The sequence below is a fragment of the Acomys russatus genome, chromosome 15, assembly GCF_903995435.1.
Source record: "Acomys russatus chromosome 15, mAcoRus1.1, whole genome shotgun sequence".
Lineage (NCBI taxonomy): Eukaryota > Metazoa > Chordata > Mammalia > Rodentia > Muridae > Acomys > Acomys russatus.
Window position 1 is genome coordinate 29,301,816 of NC_067151.1, and position 20,348 is coordinate 29,322,163.

Here is a 20,348-nt window from a genome sequence, read left to right on the forward strand (position 1 = left end):
GGAGGGGGGTGTGACATGATAAAGACACATTGCGTGTATACATCTATGCAGATGGCAAAGAATAAGTTAAAAAATAAGGGCCGGGCATGGTGGCGCACGCCTTTAATCCCAGGACTTGGGAGGCAGAGGCAGGCGGATCGCTGTGAGTTCAAGGCCAGCCTGGTCTACAAAGGGAGTCTAGGACAGCCAAGGCTACACAGAGACCCTTTCTCAAAAAAACAAAACAAAACAAAACAGCAACAGCAACAACAACAAAAAAAGAATAAGTTAAAAAATATTTTTTTAAAGATTTGGGCTGGGGACATGGCTCAGTGAGTTAAAGGCACCGGCCACTTGTCTGATGAAAGTTTGATTTTCAAGATCCACATATTGGTAGGGAAACCTAACTGCCACAAAGTGCTCTTCGACCTCCCCATACTTGTCATAAGCCAGCATGTGCCGGGGAGACACACACATGCAAGTATAACTTTTAAAATGTAAAGATCGTTTTAAGTAGTAGTAAATAATCATAAATAATGGACTGAGCAAAACTTGAATACTTTGTAATAAAGAATTTCATTTATTTTCTTACAATAAATGGTATGGAGCACAGATGTTGAGGTTGATACCCACTGTAAGATGTATGGAGGCTTTACTGTGCTAGAAGCTGGTTTTGCCCAGTTGGATGCTACTTTTCACTGATGGGGAAAGCTGTGTGTGGGTTTCTCTTCTCTGGATTCAGTTCCCTGGCCCCAGAGCCCATCACATAACTCACAACAACATTCCTTTGTCTGAGGATTGTCGTAGTTGTGGATGTTCTAAGACTCTTTCTCTCTCTTACCCTTTGTTTTCAGCCAGTTGCCTGCTGTCTTTTCTTCCTCCTGTTGCTTCCCATAGCTGACTTACCTTCTTCCTTCATCTCAGTCAGGAGTTTGAAGAGGTAGAAGAGCTGACTTAGTCTCTGGTGTTTGGGAAGGGCTGGTGAAGGAGGAGCTGCCTCACACTGAGCAGTCTGACATGGCTACCCGGCAAAGACCAGCGGCCACCTTTCCCTCATTCTACAATGGAGGCCCACAGAGCGCTCGGGCCTCTTAGGTCAGATGTGTTCTTTGGGTAAAGAACGTGGGCAGAGCTGGGCATGGTGGTACACTCCTTTAAACCCAGCCCTCGGGAGGCAGAGGCCAGCCTGGTCTACAGAGTGATTCCAGGGCAGCCAAGGCTACACGGAGAAACCCTGTCTCAAAAACAACAACAAACAACAAACAAACAAAATCACTTTTATTGGCATGTATTAACTAATATATAGTGAATTCTATTATAGCATTTTCATTCATGTGCCTAGTGCACTTTGATCATAATCTCCCATAGGCTTAGCTCTTCCACCCCTTGATTACCATCTTTCTTTTAGATGAGTTTTTTCTAAGATATGTGCCACAGCACATTGGTTTTAGTAATGTAGATCAAGAAGACCAACATCTGTGTGTTTGTACTTACACACATGGGCAGTTTATTAACCTGTATTGCCTCCGTGCCTACAAAACAAAAAGCCTTAAAATTAATAGTGGAGTGTGTTTTACTTTCTTTGCTTTGTATGTAAAATACAAAGCAAAATAATTTATTAAAAGTTTATTACATTAAATAAACCTTGTTTAAGTCTATGCGTCAAATAGGCTTCCTTAATGACTGCCTTTCACCACAGAAGGAAGCACTATTCCTGAAGCACATGGTGAGGAGTGCGTGGCTAGACCACGGAGAGCTGTTTTACCCTGGAGGAACCTGGAAGCACTGGAGAAGAACAAGGTCTCTCTTGGTGCTGAAAAGAATGTTTTCTCTGGGAACAGAGGGTTCAGAGTGTGCACGTGCACAGTCACTGGTTGGAGATGTTCTGTCAGGGAGAACAACCCTGGATGTGGAGAGGGCAGGAGGCCATAGACAATACTCATTGTTAGTTGCAGCCTCTGCCTCTGGTGTGTTGTATCAAAAAGGATTTTAAGTAGAATGTGCTGACATTTTCTGTCTGCAGAATCCACATCCTAGGAGTATACATCAGGTGTGTTAGGTAAAGACACTTGGCAGGCTTCGGTACCTGAGGATGCACTTGGGATATCTGGACTCAGAACAAGGCGGAGTACACTTAGTGGAGTGTTTGCCATCATCACCACTGCCACCATCTAAGAAATATGTAATATTCAACTGTACTTTAACTTATTGTCCTTGTCACTTAATGGGGAGCTTCTGGGAAGTCTCTTTAAACCAGACAGAAGTGATGTGTTACTTTGCACTGAAGTCTCAAACCAAGGTAGCAAACACAGAATCTTAGGATGGATAGGTAGTCCTCCCTCCCTGTCCCCAGGACCACATGAAGTCAGTCCAGGTGTTCGTGTGGTTCACAAGTTGACAAGTTCACAAGTCCAGGAGATAGAAACTTGTAATTTTTTATTTGTTGTTTGATGAGGCAGGGTCATATGCTATAGTCCAGACTAGAACATCAAACTCCCAGAAATCATGCACCACCACATCCAGCTGAAGACTGAATGGGCGGAAGTGAACTGGCATATACTCAGGACAGGGCTCCTGGTGCTGGGAGAAGAAAGATGAGCGGGATCTGTGTCTAAGAGTCCTGCCGCTGTCCCCTGCTTTACAGTTGAATTCTGATGTGAGCCGTGAGCCCGTTCCGTGGTGCAGCACTTCACAAGAGTGCAGTAGGAACAGAGTGGGCATCAGTCCATCTCCACGGAAGCCCACTGGTCCCGTCAGCCCTGCGTCAGTCTTGGTGGTAGATTCCTTTCCTGAACCTACCAGAGTACTGACTAAGGTGTGAGTAATTGTTGACAGTTGGCCTGTTCATGATAAACAAGTCATTGTTACATTGTAAAACATCATTCACCTTAATTTCCTTTAAATTGTTCAAAAACACGGAAAAGATTTGGTCTGTCCTAGATAATGACCTAAAGAAACAAAAGTAAAGAATCAAAATATAAGAACTGAGTTTGTATGCCAGACGTTGAGAATGATGCAGTGTAGACTGCACAGAGAGAGGGTTTTTAATTTGTTTTCATGGCGGGTAGGTAAGTTGTAAGAGAAAAGATGAAGGCTAGTTGAACATAAAACCGCATCATTTTCAATTTGGAAGTCCTGAGGGTGGCCCTTGTGTCTGGAGCCTGTCCTTTGGACACAGGTGGCGCCAGCCTCTGTGTGTTGATTCTCCCCTTCCACAATGTAGGATCCAGGGATCAAACGCAGGTCACTAACAACTGTCTTTGCCTGCTGAGCCATCCCACCCAGCGTCTCTGTGGCAAAGCCGCTCCGCTCCTCTGGGATGAGTGTCAGTCGCCTCACTGGGCCAGTAAGGAGGAGCCACTCCCACTCTCGCCCAGTCCTCAAAAGTCACAAGCCTGTCAGAAAATCTGTCCTCTGGGTACTAATCCAGCACAGAGACGGACTACATCACCTGGAGCCAGGTGCTTTGTTTATCAGAGATCTATAAATATTGGGGGCCAGAGAGGTGACTCAGTGGTCAAGAGTATTGGCTGTTCTTCCATAGGACCCACGTTCAATTCCCAGCTCCCAGTGGCAGCTCCCAGCTCTTTCTAACTCCTATTCCATAGGATCTGACACTTTCACACAGACATACATGCTGTCAACGTCAATGTTCTGAATAAAAATGAATACATCATTTTTAAAAAGAGAGATCTGTATATAAACATTGAAAATACAGACACCTCCGTATACTTAAACTTGGACAATGAAGGATGACTGGCTACTTTCCAGGGAGACCCCTAACTCCCTAGAGTTGAAGATGCGATGAAGATGGTCCCAGTGAAGGAAGCTTGTAATTGGTTTTTGGTCAGTCACAATTCTGACCATTTATTATAATCGTGCTTGCAGAATTTAAATAAATTACTTTTTTGGTAATAAAAATGACTAAAAGTGGAGATGAGCATGGTGGTGCCAACTGGCAGCTCAGTGCTTAGGAGATGGAAGGAGGTTCAGGACTTGAAGCCAGGCCGCCTCAGAAAGTTCAGAGAAGGAAGGAAGAAAAGGCATAAATGCCAGGAATTGTGGTTCCCAACCTTCCTAATGCTGTGACCCTTTAATACACTTCCTCATGTTATGGAACCCCCAAACATAAAACTATTTTCATAACTTCAGTTTTGCTACTGTTTTGAATAGTAATGTAAATATATTTTGGAGAAAGAGGTTTGTCAAAGGAGTCACAACCCACAGGCTAAGAACCACTGGTTTAGAGACTGGTGGTCTTTGGAAGGAATTGAAATGCTGACGTAACTGTTAGGCTGACTGGTGGTATAGTCAACAATTGGAGAAAACTCTGGTGATTTACTCTAGGTTACCATGAATATCTTGATGCAGTCTCTTAATATGCTTGGAATTGTTAGCACTTTTATATTTGTGGTTTGCTTTGTGTTTTCCAAACATAGGCTCAATGGACCTTCGTGACATAGCTATAGTTCATGTGGCCAGCCCAGACTCACATAAGCAGATAAGGAGCTAGCTGGAAGAGACTAACAATCTTTCTGCAGCTACCATGTGTGTTGAAGCACATTGTCAAGTTGTTGTATTACAATGCACCCTTGAGCATATGTGCACATATTAGAGGGGGAGAGAATGAGAATCAAGAATTCTAAGAAGCTCAGAGTAAGCCGGGTGTGGTGGTGCACGGCGCTAATCCCGGCTGGGGATAGGGGAGGAGGGATCTCTGTGAGTTCGAGGACAGCCAGGGCTATCACACAGAGAAAAACTCTGTCTGGAAAAGCAAACAAAAAGAAAGTTCAAAGTATCCTTGAGTGTAGCTTGGGAAAGATATTTTTTAATAGTTTTCCAAAAACTGTACTGTTTGCTAGATGCTAGCCACAGTAGCAATTATTCAGTTTAAATCAAAGCAGTAGCCTTGAACAATATAGAGTAAAATAGTGAGTTAAACTTTAAAGTATACACCACTAATTATCAGACTGTGAAGCTTTCTGATTTGCCACTGGCATCCTGGGAAATGCTTCGTCTGAGCCTTTGGTCATTTTTCCTTTGCAGGTTATTCTGTGAGTTTTAAAGATGAAGCAAACTATACAGAGCCATACACACACACACCCCAAATGGCTGAACATATAACCAGTGTGTCTTCAGAGATAATACCTTTCTAGGGGTGGGTGTGTGTGTGGAGGAATTAAAGGCATGTGCCACCATGTCTGGCCTCATCTAGTACTCTTTTTTTTTTTTTTTTTTTTTTTTTAAGACTTTTATTTATTATTATGTATACAATAGCTGTCTGCATGTACACCTGCACTCTAGAAGAGGGCATCAGATCACATTGTAGATGGTTATAATCCACCATGTGGTTGCGGGGAGTTGAACTCAAGACCTCTGGAAGAGCAGTCAGTGATCTTAACCTCTGAGCCATCTCTCCAGCCCTCATCTTGTATTCTTATTTCATGATTATAATACTTTTTTCCCCTTATTTTTCCTCTTAAGTTTTCTTTATTGTTTTTTGAGACAGTTTCTCTGTGTAGCCTTGGCTGTCCTGGAATTGGCTTTGTTGACCAGGCTGGCCCAGAACTCATAGAGATCTGTCTGTCTCTGCCTCCCTAGCGCTGAAAGTAAATGCGTGCACCAACGCTGCTCAGTAATACTTACTTTCTTAAGGAAGACACATTTCAAACTTTAATGTTAAAGTCAAAGAAAAGCTGCCCCAGGGGTAAGGCTCATGGGCCTCCATGCAGTACCTCAGGTGGGTCAGAGATCCTTTTTTCTCTTTCACTTTCCCCCTTTCCTTAGAACCCAAAGAGTTTATTTATAGCCCTGGGGCATCTGGATCTGGCCTAGGGCATACTGTTTCCTGTTTCTTTCTGCTCTGCCTACCTCTGCAGCCCTGGGTAAGTAAGCACCTTCCTGCCTCCTCCGGAGCTGGTGTGCCTGACCTGAGAACAGCTTGAGGCTGCATGCCTGCCCTTGTTCCTTCTATGCTTTCTAATTTCATTTTTCTGCTCACAGCATGGTTGTTCACTGTGGGGCAGAGACTAGGTCTAAGAAAGCAAAACTGACTGGGAAGCATGGCTTTCAGGTGGGCACCAGAGAACCTAAGACAGTCATGGGTGCGGGCACCAGAGAACCTAAGACAGTCATGGGTGTCGCCAGCCTTTGAGAACCCTAATAGAACCGGCATTGTGGAAACACTTGTTTGCATATGGCGGTACTAAGAGAGCAGCAGCTCCAGGGAGATGGTCTGGAAAGAGGTGTGAAGGATGTGGTTGTTATGCCGGAGGCCTACCAGCCTTCACGTCAGTGGGGAGTCTGGGAACTTCCTGGGTTAGGCACATGGGGGTGGTAGGTAGGGTCTTTGGGACAGACAGACCTGTGCCCAAATAGTTCCATTAATATTAGGTCAGCCAATGAGTTATTTTGGTATTTAATTGATCGGAGACAAAACCCTAGGAATTCTGAATAAAGGTAGTCCCCAGCAGTAACCACTTAGCAAGCATGAGGCATTGTTGCCAGAGCAGACAAGCTAATGGCAAGGTTCTCTATACCCTATGCAGGAAAACATTCTCTTACAAAGAATTCACAATTCAGCATTATACTTGCAGTTTGTTGTGCTTTTTTGTAATGGATTTTTGTGGTATTAGGGTCCCAAAACTGAAAGGAAAAAGGAAAAACAAAAGGGTGTTAGCACTTGGCTAGTTGGTAAGCCACCGTGTGTGTGACCGTGTGTGTGTGTGTGTGTGTGTGTGTGTGTGTAAGTAAAGCACCAGCCCTTCCTCAGCAGTTCCAGATAGAAGCATATTGAGGGTGACTCTCTACAGGACGTTCTATGAGGGAGGTATTGCGTTCATCTGTCAGAGCTTTTTCTGTCATCACCTTAAGTATTTATTGGGTCTGTGTTGGGAACCCCTAAACTTCTCCCCTAGCTTTTTATAAAATATGTAATCGTTATTATCAGCATACTCTAAATTTATACTTACCAAGTTCTTGCTGGCTTTGTAAATAGTTTGGGTGCACACCTGACATAATGTGTGAGCAGCATAAATGAGACTGTAGCTATAACTGACGAAGTTTACTTTAGGCTTTTAAACTCTCTAAAAACCTTAAAATTGATACAAGCTTTACGCTGTGCTTACTTTTATGCCCAATTCAAGTTCTTTATCGAAACAAAACAGGTCCTAATGTGCTACTTGGTTTAGATTTTTATTTTGTTTTTGGTTTTTCAATTCTTGTAGCCAAGTAGATAAAGTAATTAATTACCTTTTAATGCTGTGTTTTATACAACCATTTTAGATTAGGGGGAAAAATGGTATGGCCTGTAAAATAGCCAAGATTTTCATTAGGAAACAACAAAATCACTTCAGCGGCAAATGAGATTCCTCTTAATATCCGCTTGTGGTGGGCCCTGTGTGTTTAAAACAGCTCTTTGCCAAGAGCAGCAAAAAAGATTTTGTGTTGTAAGCAGTCGATTAATTGATGTTTGTGTGCTAGAGATATGGTTCTGTGGTTGGGGGCACTTGCTGCTCTGACCAAGGACCTGGGTTCAGTTCCCAGCACACACGGCATCTTCATAGCCATCAGTTGGTTCCAGCAGTCGACCACCCTCCTCTGGCCTCTGGACACCAGGCACGGAAATCTACACGGATGTACTACAGGCAGGGCACCCGCATGCATGAGAAAATGTAATAGACGGTTTGAACAGGATGACACCTTCAGTCACCAGAGTAGGGGATCATGGCTGGCTGCTGTGGACGTGGCAGTGTTTGGTGTCTGTGCCTCCCTGAGGTTTAAGGGCTCTAGGGGACACCTGCATGGTGGAAGGAAATGGAGTTGATCCCAGGAGAGCAAGTTTCCTTTTGAACCACTTTAAGCCCATATGTCTCTTTAATAACAGTGGTAGGCTAGGAGAGACCAAGACTTCAGCTATATCTACCACGGGGACCCTGTCAACTAGGGTTAAAGTTGGCCCTGTTGGGCTTTCTGGTGTTTGGGCCACAGCCTACCGAATGTCGCAGTTTGTTCCCCACTCTCTGGTGGCTGGCAGAGCTGTTTATTCAGCCCTGTTGAATTGTGAGACCTTTTTTTTGGGGGGGGGTACTTCATTTCCTCTCCTCTTTTAAATCTCTGTGTGGGTGTGATATGAACCTATCAAGAGGACAAGCACGGTGCCTGTTGGCTCTTGTATGAGACAGGATCTCCTTTTGTGTTCAGCAGCACTTGGCCAGGCCAGTGGGTCCAAAGCCTAGGGGGCTCTTTTGCCTCTGTTTCCCCTCTTCCTATAGGAGCACTGGGTTTGCATGTGCAGCTGTGTCTAGGCATGTGGGCTCTGGGGATTCGAAGTCAGGTCCTCATGCTTACATTAAGCCCTTTCCCCACAAGCATTTCCCCAGCCAAGTATTCCCTTCTGCTAGTGGACGAAGCACACGTGGGGGTCCACTTCACATTCAGATACTGAAAGTTTCCTTCTTTCACAAAACTAGTTTCCTCAGATATGAGACTTCCCTGGGAGACACAGGAAACACCACTTGTTAAAAATTACTACCTTCTAAGAAGTAAAAACTTGTCAAGGGCCCAAGAGATGGCTCAGAGATTAAGAGCGCTGGCTGCTCTTCCTAAGGTCCTGAGTTCAATTCCCAGCACCCACATGGTGGCTCACAACCATCTACAATGTGATCTGATGCCCTCTTCTGACATGTAGGTGTACATATGAATATAGCACTCATATACATAAAATAAATGTCTTTTTTAAAAAACTTGTCATAATTAATGTCATTTAGCACATTTTTTCAGAAAATGCCATCCTGAGCACTTTTTCTTAAATACTAAATGAGATGTTAGTCTGAAATCAGCTTGTTGACTAAAGAGCTAACAACAAGCCATGGGCATCTTTATTCTCAGAGCTTTCTTATCCCTGCATCTTAAGGTTGTGGCAGCCCCACTTTCCATCTTCGTTTTCTAATAGTACAGACCTGCTCGTTTGTAATTTGCCTCCTCACCAAACATGTTTGTCCTGCAATTCTTTGTCCTTGCTCTTAAGGTTTGTTCTTCATAAAGTTAAAAGTAGATGACCTTTGCCGGGCCCTGCACAGCTTGGGTCCCGGAACCCTGGCTAGGGCCAGCAAGGGAATAAAAAAGGATATGCATGCACGCCCACACGCGCGCGCGCAGGTACGCACGCACATAACCCCACCAGATAGGGTTCTCTAAGTCGACCACTACCAGGCCTGGAGCTTAGGCATGTTGAGTAGGTATAGCACTGGGGGAGGGAGGTGTTGCCAGCTAGTCTACATAGGAGGTCTCTGTCAGGCTGCAATACCCTGTGTTCGCTTACATGCAAGCTTGTGCTCTCTTGCTTTCTCTCTCTCTCTCTCTCTTCTCCCTTCCCCCTCTTCCCTTCTCTCTCCCCTTCCTCTTTTCCCCCTCCCTCGGAGCAGGAAGCACAGTCCCTAGTCTTTGCACACACTGACCATTGTTAGTTCATAAAAACTCAGACTTAGACTTCCAAGAAAAGCTTTGCCATTTCTCTGCTGCCTGGCCCCTATGGGTAATGGCTTTGCCAATTGGTTTGGAGTCCTTGACAGGCAGTACCCATTTCAAAATGCACATTGCTCAGGGTCTCACTAACTCAGGGCTTCCTCTGCTCCCTACGTCCCCCACCACCCCATTTCCTGTTTCTTATATTTCAGGATGAATCTTCACACTCAGTCAAGGGCAGGTTCACCTCAGTGCCCCACACTAACCATGGTAAAAAGGAACATGACAGCCATTATGTACCGACAAAAACAAAAGGTTAGAGGGATTGAAACCCCAAAGCTCATCAAAGATTGCTTAGTAGAATTAGCAATTGAAACAGTCTGATCATAAGCCTTTCATGTTCTTAGGAAGTATTGATAGAATTAGACCATATGTTTGCTACCATTATTGAGTCCAGTCAACTAGGAGATGACTCCAAACCAATTTCCAATTATATATGTTTTTATCTGAAGAAGCTTGTCACACCCATGTATTGATAATCAAGACAAGGTTTCTCCGCGTAGCCTTGGCTGTCCTGAACTCGCTTTATAGGCCAGGCTGGCCTCGAACTCACAGAGATCCAACTGCTTCTACCTCCCAAGTGCTGGGCCATATGATGTATTAAATCATACTTAAATTGCAGGACTGTAGCCCAACCTGAATGAGCCCATTGGAACTCCGGGTGATTGGGACAGTACCCCTCAGAACAAAGATGTATGTAGGTATGGAGAAATGTGACCAAGCTGCTGCATTAAAAAACTGCTCGCCGGATGTGGTGGTGCACACCTTTAGTTCCAGCACTTGGGAGGCAGAGGCAGGTGGATCGCTGAGAGTTGGAGGCCAGCCTGGTCTACAGAGTGAGTCCAGGACAGCCATCTCTACTACACAATGTCTAGGAATAGCAACAACAGCAAGAAGTTGTGGTCTGAGGATGCTAAGTCCAGTAAGCTTTTTCCATGCCCAGGTTTACCTGTATGGATATGATTGCCAGCCATCTCAGAGGTAGGACCGCTGAGTCGTTCCAGCCCAGGTCTCCTCATACCTGACATCAGGCTCTAGATTGGCCCCAAGTGGTTATTTTACATCTTCGGGAAGATGCAAGCATATCCCTTTTTCCATGTTAGCATGGGAGGGTCAAGCCATTTTCTGTCACAGCTTTCCATTAGCACCTTAGTCCCATGTTCTATGCCAGTGAGGCCATCTTCTGTACAATTTGAATCTTTTAATCTAATCAAGGCCTTGTTTAAAGAGTTTTTTCCAGAGAAAGGCTTTGCTACCCCTCTGGAGCCTGGCATGTGTGGGTAATGACTTTGCCAGTTTCCCATGGGTCAGCTGGTCTTGAAGTCCTCAATATACCATGCCCATATCAAAACACACATCCACCCAGGATGTTACTCGTGGAGGCATTCCTCCACTCCAGACATACCTGTGCAGTACAGTTAGTTTCCACAACTGTAATGCCCCTAGAGTAATCGCATGATTAGTCCTTGGAAAAGGCATTTTTGTAGTTGCTCTCTCAAATATGCTCTTTCGTTTGTCCACTAACATGTCCTTCCTCACCTGCGCAGTCCTGTGGACATGCTGGTACAGGCTACCAAAGACCAAGAAATACACTATAAACACTTGCACAAGTCAATCTGTAACTTTGTAAGGGAGAGAAAAACACAAGGATGGTAGTTCAGCTATGAGGACATGGAAACAAGCCTGAGGAAGCCTGTTAAACAGGAAATCTGTGATGAATGACTTAATCAAGTTGGAACCATTCATGATGGCTTTAAAATTCCTGTTTATATAGTCCTTTGCTTCCTCTAACAAAGTAGCCAGTTTTATTTCCTTCACTTCGTGTCAGGTGATACCCAACCCTTCCATGCATACGACACCATTCTGCTCTGTGTAGTCCTCTGGTGGCCTTGGCTGTTGACAGATGTTAAGAGCCAGTGTTCACTGAGACTACTGACTGATGCATTCCAGGACCACCACCTTTGGGTCCACCTCTTCAGGCATCTCCCAAATGCAGGAGGCTTCCCGTGGCATCTGAGTCGCCCACGTCCCATGCTCAGTGGGAGACCACTTTAGTTTTCTTTACTCAGGAATGATTTGAGTAGGATAAAACACTTTACAGCAAAATGTGAACCCACTGCAGCTTGGTAATCTACAGTGGTAACATGTTGGATGGCCGAGAGGGTCACGTCTGAGCTTGTACACAGATGGCATACTGTAGAGTCTGACGTTTTTCGGATCACCAGAGAAGTGCCAAGACTTTAGTGTAGATGGACAGTGGTTTAAGGAGTATTCAGATGAGGTGAGGGAAAGCTCTAGAAGATGAAATCATCTTCGTGGAAAGGCATGCATTAACTGTCCATAGCAAATCTTCCGTTACAGCATAGTTTTGAGTCAAATTATATGCACACTATCAGCAATTTATTTCTCTAAATGTGCATGCGCACACACTCACACACACACACACACACACACTCACACACACTGTTGGATAAATGTCACATGACTTTGTTTACAAGCACAGGACTATTTTGTCATTTTATTAGTAGCCCAAATGGGAACTATTGAATGGTGACTTTTGCTACTTTCAATCTTAGTTTGTTTTCACTTGGGAGTGTAGGAAGAGACAGTGTAAGAAAGGAAGCAGGAGGACAGAACTGATGCTCGCTGGGTATCTGTAACCATTGTGTAAATGAGAAAGTGCAGAAATTAAGGAACGACTTTGAAAAAAAATGTAGCTTGTCTAGCACTTTCTAAAGAATTTCCGGAATCTCTACAGCTGGGAGCTTTAGTCATACGTTCTGGTCTCTAAACACAAGGTTCTTGATGTTGGTTATCCACACCTCCATGCATTTGCAGGAGGTGGGAGTGGGGCATCTCTGGGGGCCATTTCATTTTCCTGTGCATCCCATAACCTCTACATAGGCTTTCCCTGGGCCAGTGCACACCTGAACCTCAGTACAGCTGCTGTGGTTTTCTCTCACAAGAGTCCACTGGGAAGGGAGTCACATTGTGTAAGTATATTAGCCATTACGGTGGAGCATGGATTTTGTAAGTAGCAAATGGAATCATTTCTGCTCCCCTGCGTACATTCATAGAACTTCAGTGCATTGCTTTGATTCTTGATACACATGAATACAAAGAGGTAATTTTTGTCAACTTACAGCATTGTAGGTAGTCATAAATCACAGTGCTTTGATTTGAGTTCTATCTAGTAGGAGGGGCCTTTTTCTTTTTCTAAATATATATTTACATTAATGATTTGAGAATTTCACACATGCATACAATGTGGCTTTTTTAAAACTTATTTTTAGGTTGTAGCCTCATCCCTCCTCACCTCCCAGTCCCATCCTCCCTCCCCCTCCCCTATTCGTCAGAAAAGGGGAGCCGGGGAGCCCCCTACCCACCCATCCTAGCTCATCAAGTCTCATCATCACTGAGTTCGTCCTCTTCCCCTGTGAGCTGGCAAGGCAGTCCCACCGGGGGAAGTGATCAAAAACTTGGCAAAAAGAGTCCATGTCAGAGACAGCTCCCACTCCCCTTACTAGAGGACCCATATGAAGCCTGAGCTGCCCATCAGCTGTATCTTTGAAGGGGGTCCAGTCCCTGCAAGGTCCTTGGTTGGTGTTTCTGTCTCAGCAGACCCCCCTGGGACCTGGTTAGTTGACTGTTGGTGGTCTTGTGAAGCTCCTGTCACCTCCAGGACACCCCTACCCTGAGGCTCCCTATGTATCGTCCAGTCTTTGGCTGAGTGTCAGCCTCTGTCTGGAGGCGGTGCTGGGTGGGGCCTCTCTGAAGACGGCTCTGCTAGGCTGCAAGCATCGCAGAGTGTCACTAGTATTGTCTGCTAGTATTGCCCGGTTGGTTCTCTCGGATGGGGTGGGTCTTGGGTTGGGCCAGGCATTGGTTGGACATTCGGAGGAGCCTTTTCTGCTCTCGTTTATTTCCCCATTTCTAAAGTGGGGCCAGTAACCTCTGACTCTATGTAGAACTTTCTGTAGGGTTGTTAGGAAGTGGACTGAGATGTCGCTACAGCAGTCAACTATAAAGAATGAGCTGTGTGTAAGACACAGAGGCCAGGTTTTCATGAGCAAGATACATTCAGCACACAAAACTACCTGATGGTTATGCTTGGTTGAGAAGCAAGACCAAGGGTATACATAGGATAGGAAAGTAGAAATAAGAAATGTAAAAAGACCCTGACTAGTGTGGCTCAGGTTGGAACTCAGGATCCTGGGAACCAGAGGCCTGGAGATCTGGGTGAAAAGAGGTGCCTAGAAGACACCAGATCAAGTAGTGACAGGATCTAGGACTAGTACGCAGAGGGCAGGCCAGTTTTCTCAACACAGACTCAGGCTGGTGAGAGGCAGAGTCTTTCTAGGCATGCCTACCTCCAGCTAGTTCCTCACCTCTGGGTTTATTGGAGATTGAGCATTCCTAGAAGTCTGCTGTGACATGTGGGTGGCCTCTCAGCGCTTGTTATGGTAGGGCTTCAAGTTCTTCATGCAGTTCAGATAGGTTGTGTGCATTCTATAAGCACATTGTTGGCCATAGGCTTTTGTGAGGTTTAAAACTTCAAAGTTAATACAAGTTTTAAAGATTTCTTTCTGCACTTCAGTGACTGGCTGATGGTTGCTTTAGACTGGGAAGATAAGAGCATTTGGTTGGGAGAACAAAAAACAAAATGACCCCATGCTGTGTCTCCAGGGTTCTTGCCCTTCCTCTCCGTCAGAATGGTCCAATGGAGAGGCCTAGCTGCCACTCTGTGCTGGCCAGCAATTACTGAGAGAAACTGCAAATAGTGTTTGAATTTCATCCTGAGACAATGCATGTGTTGAGAAACCATCAATTCCAGTAAATAACATGAGTTCTACTATGGAATCTGGTTGTGGGGTGTGTGTGTGTGTGTGTGTGTGTGTGTTTTATCCTAGTGGTGTTGTTAACTTCATATTGATGGAGACAAGCATTTTTACATAATCTAACTAATTGAATATGTTGGAATGCCCTTGAGGTAGAAGCTGAGGGAGAAAGTTCACTGCTCATAGACGGTACTGTGTGGGCCATCTACTGACCTGTCAAATGGCTACTCACTTGTTCCCTTCCTTTCACAACCCCCCTGAGGGAAGCCTGTGTCTTCATTCCCTCCTACATCCTTTCCTGCCTCTAGCAAAAGATGAATTCCTGTGTCATGAGCTGTCACAATTTGGACCGTGAACGGGTGCCTAAGAGATGCACAGTAAGACATCACATCTTCCCTGTAATGTTTGAGAGTGTCTGTCAACAAAGGTGTGCTGAATTGTTCTGTGCAGAACATCCATTAGAGGCTTTGAGATTAGAAACTGAAGTTTAGCGTTCTTACGTTTAAGGAACTCAAAATCTGCTTTGTGGAGGGCATAGAGAGGAGTACTCAGAACAGGTTGAACATCAGAGTACACAGGCTTGTGTCCACCTAACTTGCAGAGCTTGTTGTGTCAGGCCTCCTTAGTGTGTTCTGTACTGTGTGCAGTGTTTGGCCGTGCGGGTAGCATCAGGAATGTGTCTAAGGCTTGACTGGGCCCAGAAAGCCAGCAGACTGCAGGGGAATGTGGCTTGCCTTACTACCTCAGAAACAGGATTTGGGTAAGTGTGCAGGCCTTGGTCCTCATCCTCCATCTCTTTCCTACATAACGCTGTTGGGAAAGCATGCTGAGAGCACAGTGCCCCAGACCTCTAACAGTTTCTGCAGCTCTAGGCAGAGAATTGTGGACACAGCACCTCCCAACCCTGCCCCTTCTTTAGTGTCCCACTGGCTGCCTGAAAAACAGGAATTTATGTAACAAGCCCTGCACAGCAAACGTTTTCCTGGGGGGGGGGGGTGGGTAATTGTTGGCAAAGTTAGTATGCAGCACTATTACTCAGAGTGACCTGAAATGTCCTCAGAAAAATATGTACTGTGATATTTTGATAAGTAAAGGATTGCTATGGCAAAAATAAAAAGCCACCAAACAAAAGAAGTCCGAGGAGTTGGTAGACCCTAGCCCTGACGTTAGTAAACTGTTTTTAAACCTCTTTGAAGGCTTCATTACGTCTTTTTTGGTCCTGTTGAGAATCTCGCCCACCCTCTGTGTACACTTGCCATGGTCTGGCAGAGTCCTCATGGGCTTTTAGAGCTGTACCCCTTACCCTGTTAGTTTCAGGCCGGCAGGAAGCTGATCTCTGGGAAGATCTCCTCCCCCATGCTCCCTCTATTATTAACTAACTGTGACAGGGCAGGAGTCAAGCTTCCTCTCTTCTAGAGGTTTTATCAGAGCTTATCTGTGTGTCTATTGTGTTCAAAGAACAAAATTGCCATGGTGGAATATTGTGCAAATGCCCAGACTTCCACATGTGGACTACATTGCAGAAGGCAGCAACAGGGCTGGCTGCTGGCCAGGCAGGCTGCGTCTCTGAAGGAGGAACTGGGAATTTTGGTCACTGGTGTTGGTGGACATAGTGACCAAAGCTGTAGCTCTGGGTTCTGGGGGAGGAGGGGAGAAGGCGACAGGAAAATGGGGACAGCAACTTTTTGAAAATACATGGGATTGAGATACAACATGAAGGAAATGTTTGTTGTTGTTTTGTTTTGTTTTGTTTTTGTTGGTTGGTTGGTTGGTTGCTTTTTCAAGATAGGGTTTCTTTGTGTAGCCCTGGCTGTCCTAGACTTGCTTTGTAGACCAAGCTGACCTCAAACTCACAGCAATCTGCCTGCCTCTGCCTCCCAAGTGGAAAATGTATTTCTTAACCGCTTTGGGAGATGTTTGGAGTTGAGGACCTGCCCCTTCATAACATGCCTAGAGTTGAGATAGATCATAAGTAGGAGTGTAGAACAAAGTCTCAGGGAGAGGGGTAGAGATTGACTCAGAGAGACTACCACTGCCACATACCCACATACCTGCTTGGCATCCAACCAGAGAGCTCCTGTTGGGCCATGTCTAATCTACCCTCACCATGCACCCTGGCAAAGGACTTGACACATCCATAGCTCTTGTGTTGCAACCCTTGGGCGGAATGTAGCACAGAATGCGTTTTGAAATGTGGGTTTCTAAGCTCTCTCTGCCTATCTCTGACTTTTGTCTCTTTTTAGAAAGTGAGATTACTACTACACTTGTTTTGTTTTCCATCTCTTGTTGAGAAAAAGAACATGAATATGCTTGGGGTCATGTGAAAGTTTGACCCTGTGCTGTTCTGCTCTGGTACAGTGGTTGGCACTTTGAGCACCTTCATTCCCTGTCAACAACTTGAGGATGTGGGCATTGTGGCTGCCTCCTTGGGTGACCACAAATCTAGTTAGAGTCTTTCTGTGGTCCAAGAGGGGCCACAGGGTATTTGGGCAGCTAAGCCTTGCACTCAGTTGGCAGAGACGCCTACATGTGCACAGTGCTGCTCTGAGGATCGTGAGGCAGCCAGAGTACTGTTCTGGATTTGGATTAGGTGTCTTTGGAGCTGCCACATGAATGGTAGCAACTGTGCTGGGACAGAGAGCTTAAAACAAGGTGCCTCCTCGGCCTAAGTGTTTTTCACATTCCCAGATTTGTGCCACAGGCTCCCCCAAATGTCAGAAGTCACACTGGGGATTTCTAAGGCATAAGAAATTGGCCTGTTCTCTCATGTACTTGTAGCTCGCACACATTTGCTGTGGGTCTGTTTTAATACGCTCTGTACACCCCCACTGGAAAGGACCAGAAGAGCATTTAGTAGGGGTGCTTCCCTTCTACTTATCTCTGGACAAAGTGCATGTTCTTTCACAGTGTGCTGAAGTGGGGTTCTACTCTTTGAGAGCAGAGAAGTTCTTGAGTTTAGGTCTTAACTCTTTGGGGGTTTCTATTTATTTGGTTGGTTGTTGGTTTTTGCCTGATACAAAGACTCACATAGTATAAATGAATTTAGGTCTTAGCTATTTGAGGGTTCTAGTCATTTGTTTGTTGAATAGGCCTTGCTAGGCAGCTCAGACTTGCCTCAGGCTAACAGTCCTCCTGCCTTTCCCTCCCACGTGCTGAGATTACAGGTGGACGCTGCATGCTGTTTTGGGTGGTTTTAGATTCTGCTTCATCTCCCTTTTCTGTAACCCTGTGGGCCAGTGACATAGAATGGCTGACTTTGTGGAAATAGTGGGTTTTTTTCACCTGGGGGGGAAAAGTGGGAAGGGCTTTTGTTTCTGAGACAGGGTTAAAAAATATACAAAAGAAATATTAGCTGTTTGAAAAAATGTGTATGCATGTATAAAAGGAAATGCTTACAAAGCTGTGCTTATTTAATAAGAAGTAGATACTTTTTTTAATGCTATTTTTCCTACACGAGTTTGAGGTCTTTTATAGTGAGTTTATTACTCATGTTCAGAGCCAATGGGATGACTTTACTGTACAAGTTTGTTCCTCAGAACCCATGTAAAGGTAGAAGAGGCTGCACCAGGTTGTCTGCTGACCTCCACACTATGCTGTGACTTACATCCTGTACTACGTTGCCCTCCACACAGATAGGGAACTGTCCGGCTGTCCTGGTAGCAGTCCCTGTGTGATCTGTGTTGAACAGTAGGTTTTCCCAGTGGGAAGTGCCATGCTTCTAACAGACTGTTTTGCTTTACAGAACTCAATTCGCCACAATCTGTCCCTACACAGCAAGTTTATCCGAGTACAGAATGAAGGGACTGGGAAAAGTTCTTGGTGGATGCTCAATCCAGAGGGAGGCAAGAGTGGGAAGTCCCCTCGGAGAAGAGCTGCGTCCATGGACAACAACAGTAAGTTTGCTAAGAGCAGAGGGCGAGCCGCCAAGAAAAAAGCATCTCTCCAGTCTGGGCAGGAGGGTCCTGGGGACAGCCCTGGGTCTCAGTTTTCTAAGTGGCCTGCAAGCCCTGGGTCCCACAGCAATGATGACTTTGATAACTGGAGTACCTTCCGTCCTCGAACCAGCTCAAACGCTAGTACCATCAGCGGGAGACTTTCTCCCATCATGACTGAGCAGGATGACCTGGGAGATGGGGATGTTCACTCTCTGGTGTACCCTCCTTCTGCTGCAAAGATGGCGTCCACGCTGCCCAGTCTGTCTGAAATCAGCAATCCAGAAAACATGGAAAACCTTTTGGATAATCTCAATCTTCTCTCATCCCCAACATCTTTAACTGTATCAACCCAGTCCTCACCTGGCAGCATGATGCAGCAGACACCTTGCTATTCATTTGCACCGCCAAACACCAGTCTGAATTCACCCAGTCCAAACTATTCCAAGTACACATATGGCCAATCCAGCATGAGCCCTTTGCCCCAGATGCCTATGCAGACACTTCAGGACAGCAAATCCAGTTATGGAGGATTGAACCAGTACAACTGTGCCCCAGGACTCTTGAAAGAGTTGCTGACTTCTGACTCTCCTCCCCACAGTGACATTATGTCACCAGTTGATCCTGGAGTGGCCCAACCTAACAGTCGGGTCCTGGGCCAGAATGTAATGATGGCAGCCTATGGCAGCCAGGCATCTCACAACAAAATGATGAATCCCAGTTCCCACACCCACCCTGGACATGCACAGCAAGCATCTTCAGTCAATGGACGTGCTCTGCCGCATGTGGTGAACACCATGCCTCACACACCTGCCATGAACCGCTTGACCCCGGTGAAGACACCCGTACAAGTGCCTCTGCCCCACCCCATGCAGATGAGTGCCCTGGGCAGCTATTCCTCTGTGAGCAGCTGCAATGGCTACGGTAGGATGGGTGCCCTCCATCAGGAGAAGCTCCCCAGTGACTTGGATGGCATGCTTATTGAGCGCTTGGACTGTGACATGGAATCCATCATTCGGAATGACCTCATGGATGGAGATACCTTGGATTTTAACTTTGATAATGTGTTGCCCAACCAAAGCTTCCCACACAGTGTCAAGACGACGACACACAGCTGGGTGTCAGGCTAAGAGTTAGTGAGCAGGTAAGTTTCTTCACTTCTGTATCAAAAGGCCTCTTGAAAGGGAACGTAGTGCCGTGCGTCTTCCATGCTTAGACAGGGTCTTATAGGCAGCCTCCCCACCACCGTGGCTCATGCGGTGCCTGGATGGAACCCAAGGCAGCACTCTGGCAGAGCTACGCCCAGGGCTGTGCTAGGCTTTGTTGTGCCGTCACCTAATTGTGCTGCAGGAAAGCACCTGTTACCATTCACTCTGCACCTCCTGCTCATCAGTTGGCCTGTTGAGATTAAAATAGAGTGCAGATTCCTTTAACAGTTTTTAAGACTTCTTTTCACTGTTGGATGGCTGCATCCTTTCTACCAGCTCTTGAGTAAATGAACACGTTTGATACAAATCAGATGCCAAAGCAGCCCCCCACCACCACCATTTTTTTAATGAAGAAGAGTTGAATGAGTCTGAAGCTGAGAAAGCTGTAGCTTCCCTGCCCCAAATTGGTCAAGTACAATTGAGTTGAACTGTATTTTCATTGTGTGTGTTTTTCCTCTTAGGCTACATTTAAAAGTTCTTCAGAATGTCTGACAGCAGGAACTGAGAAGCAGTCCAAAGATGCCCTTCACCCCTCCTTTTAGTTTTCTTCATTTAAAAAAAAAAAAATCCTTTTCTCCTCTCGTCAGACTTGGCACTTACCTGTACAGGATGTTTGCCTGGCATTCGCAGGTTCTGTGCTCCTGTAGATAAGGACTGTGCCATTGGGAATCATTACAATGAAGTGCCAAACTCACTACACCGTGTAATTGCAGATCCTGGTGTGCTTTCAAGTTTTGTACATATGCATTAGATACAGAATTGTGTTTGTGTGTTGTGTTTTTTAATATCTACTTGGTCCAAGGAAAGTTGATACCCTTTTGTAATACTGTGATGGTCCCGGCTCTGTACTTCCTGTGTTCTGCAGA

General features: G+C 45.5%; 1 protein-coding gene across 1 annotated transcript in view; it reads left to right on the forward strand.

The window, feature by feature from the left end:
- The window catches only part of Foxo1 (forkhead box O1), a 79,382-nt gene extending 59,305 nt beyond the window's left edge, over positions 1 to 20,077 (forward strand). The window contains exons 2-3 of the mRNA XM_051157125.1: positions 18,085 to 19,418; positions 19,944 to 20,077. Of these exons, the coding sequence (XP_051013082.1) occupies positions 18,085 to 19,404 (1,320 nt within the window). The 3' untranslated portion in view covers positions 19,405 to 19,418; positions 19,944 to 20,077. The remainder of the gene's footprint in view (positions 1 to 18,084; positions 19,419 to 19,943) is intronic.
- Positions 20,078 to 20,348: the final 271 nt, after the last annotated feature.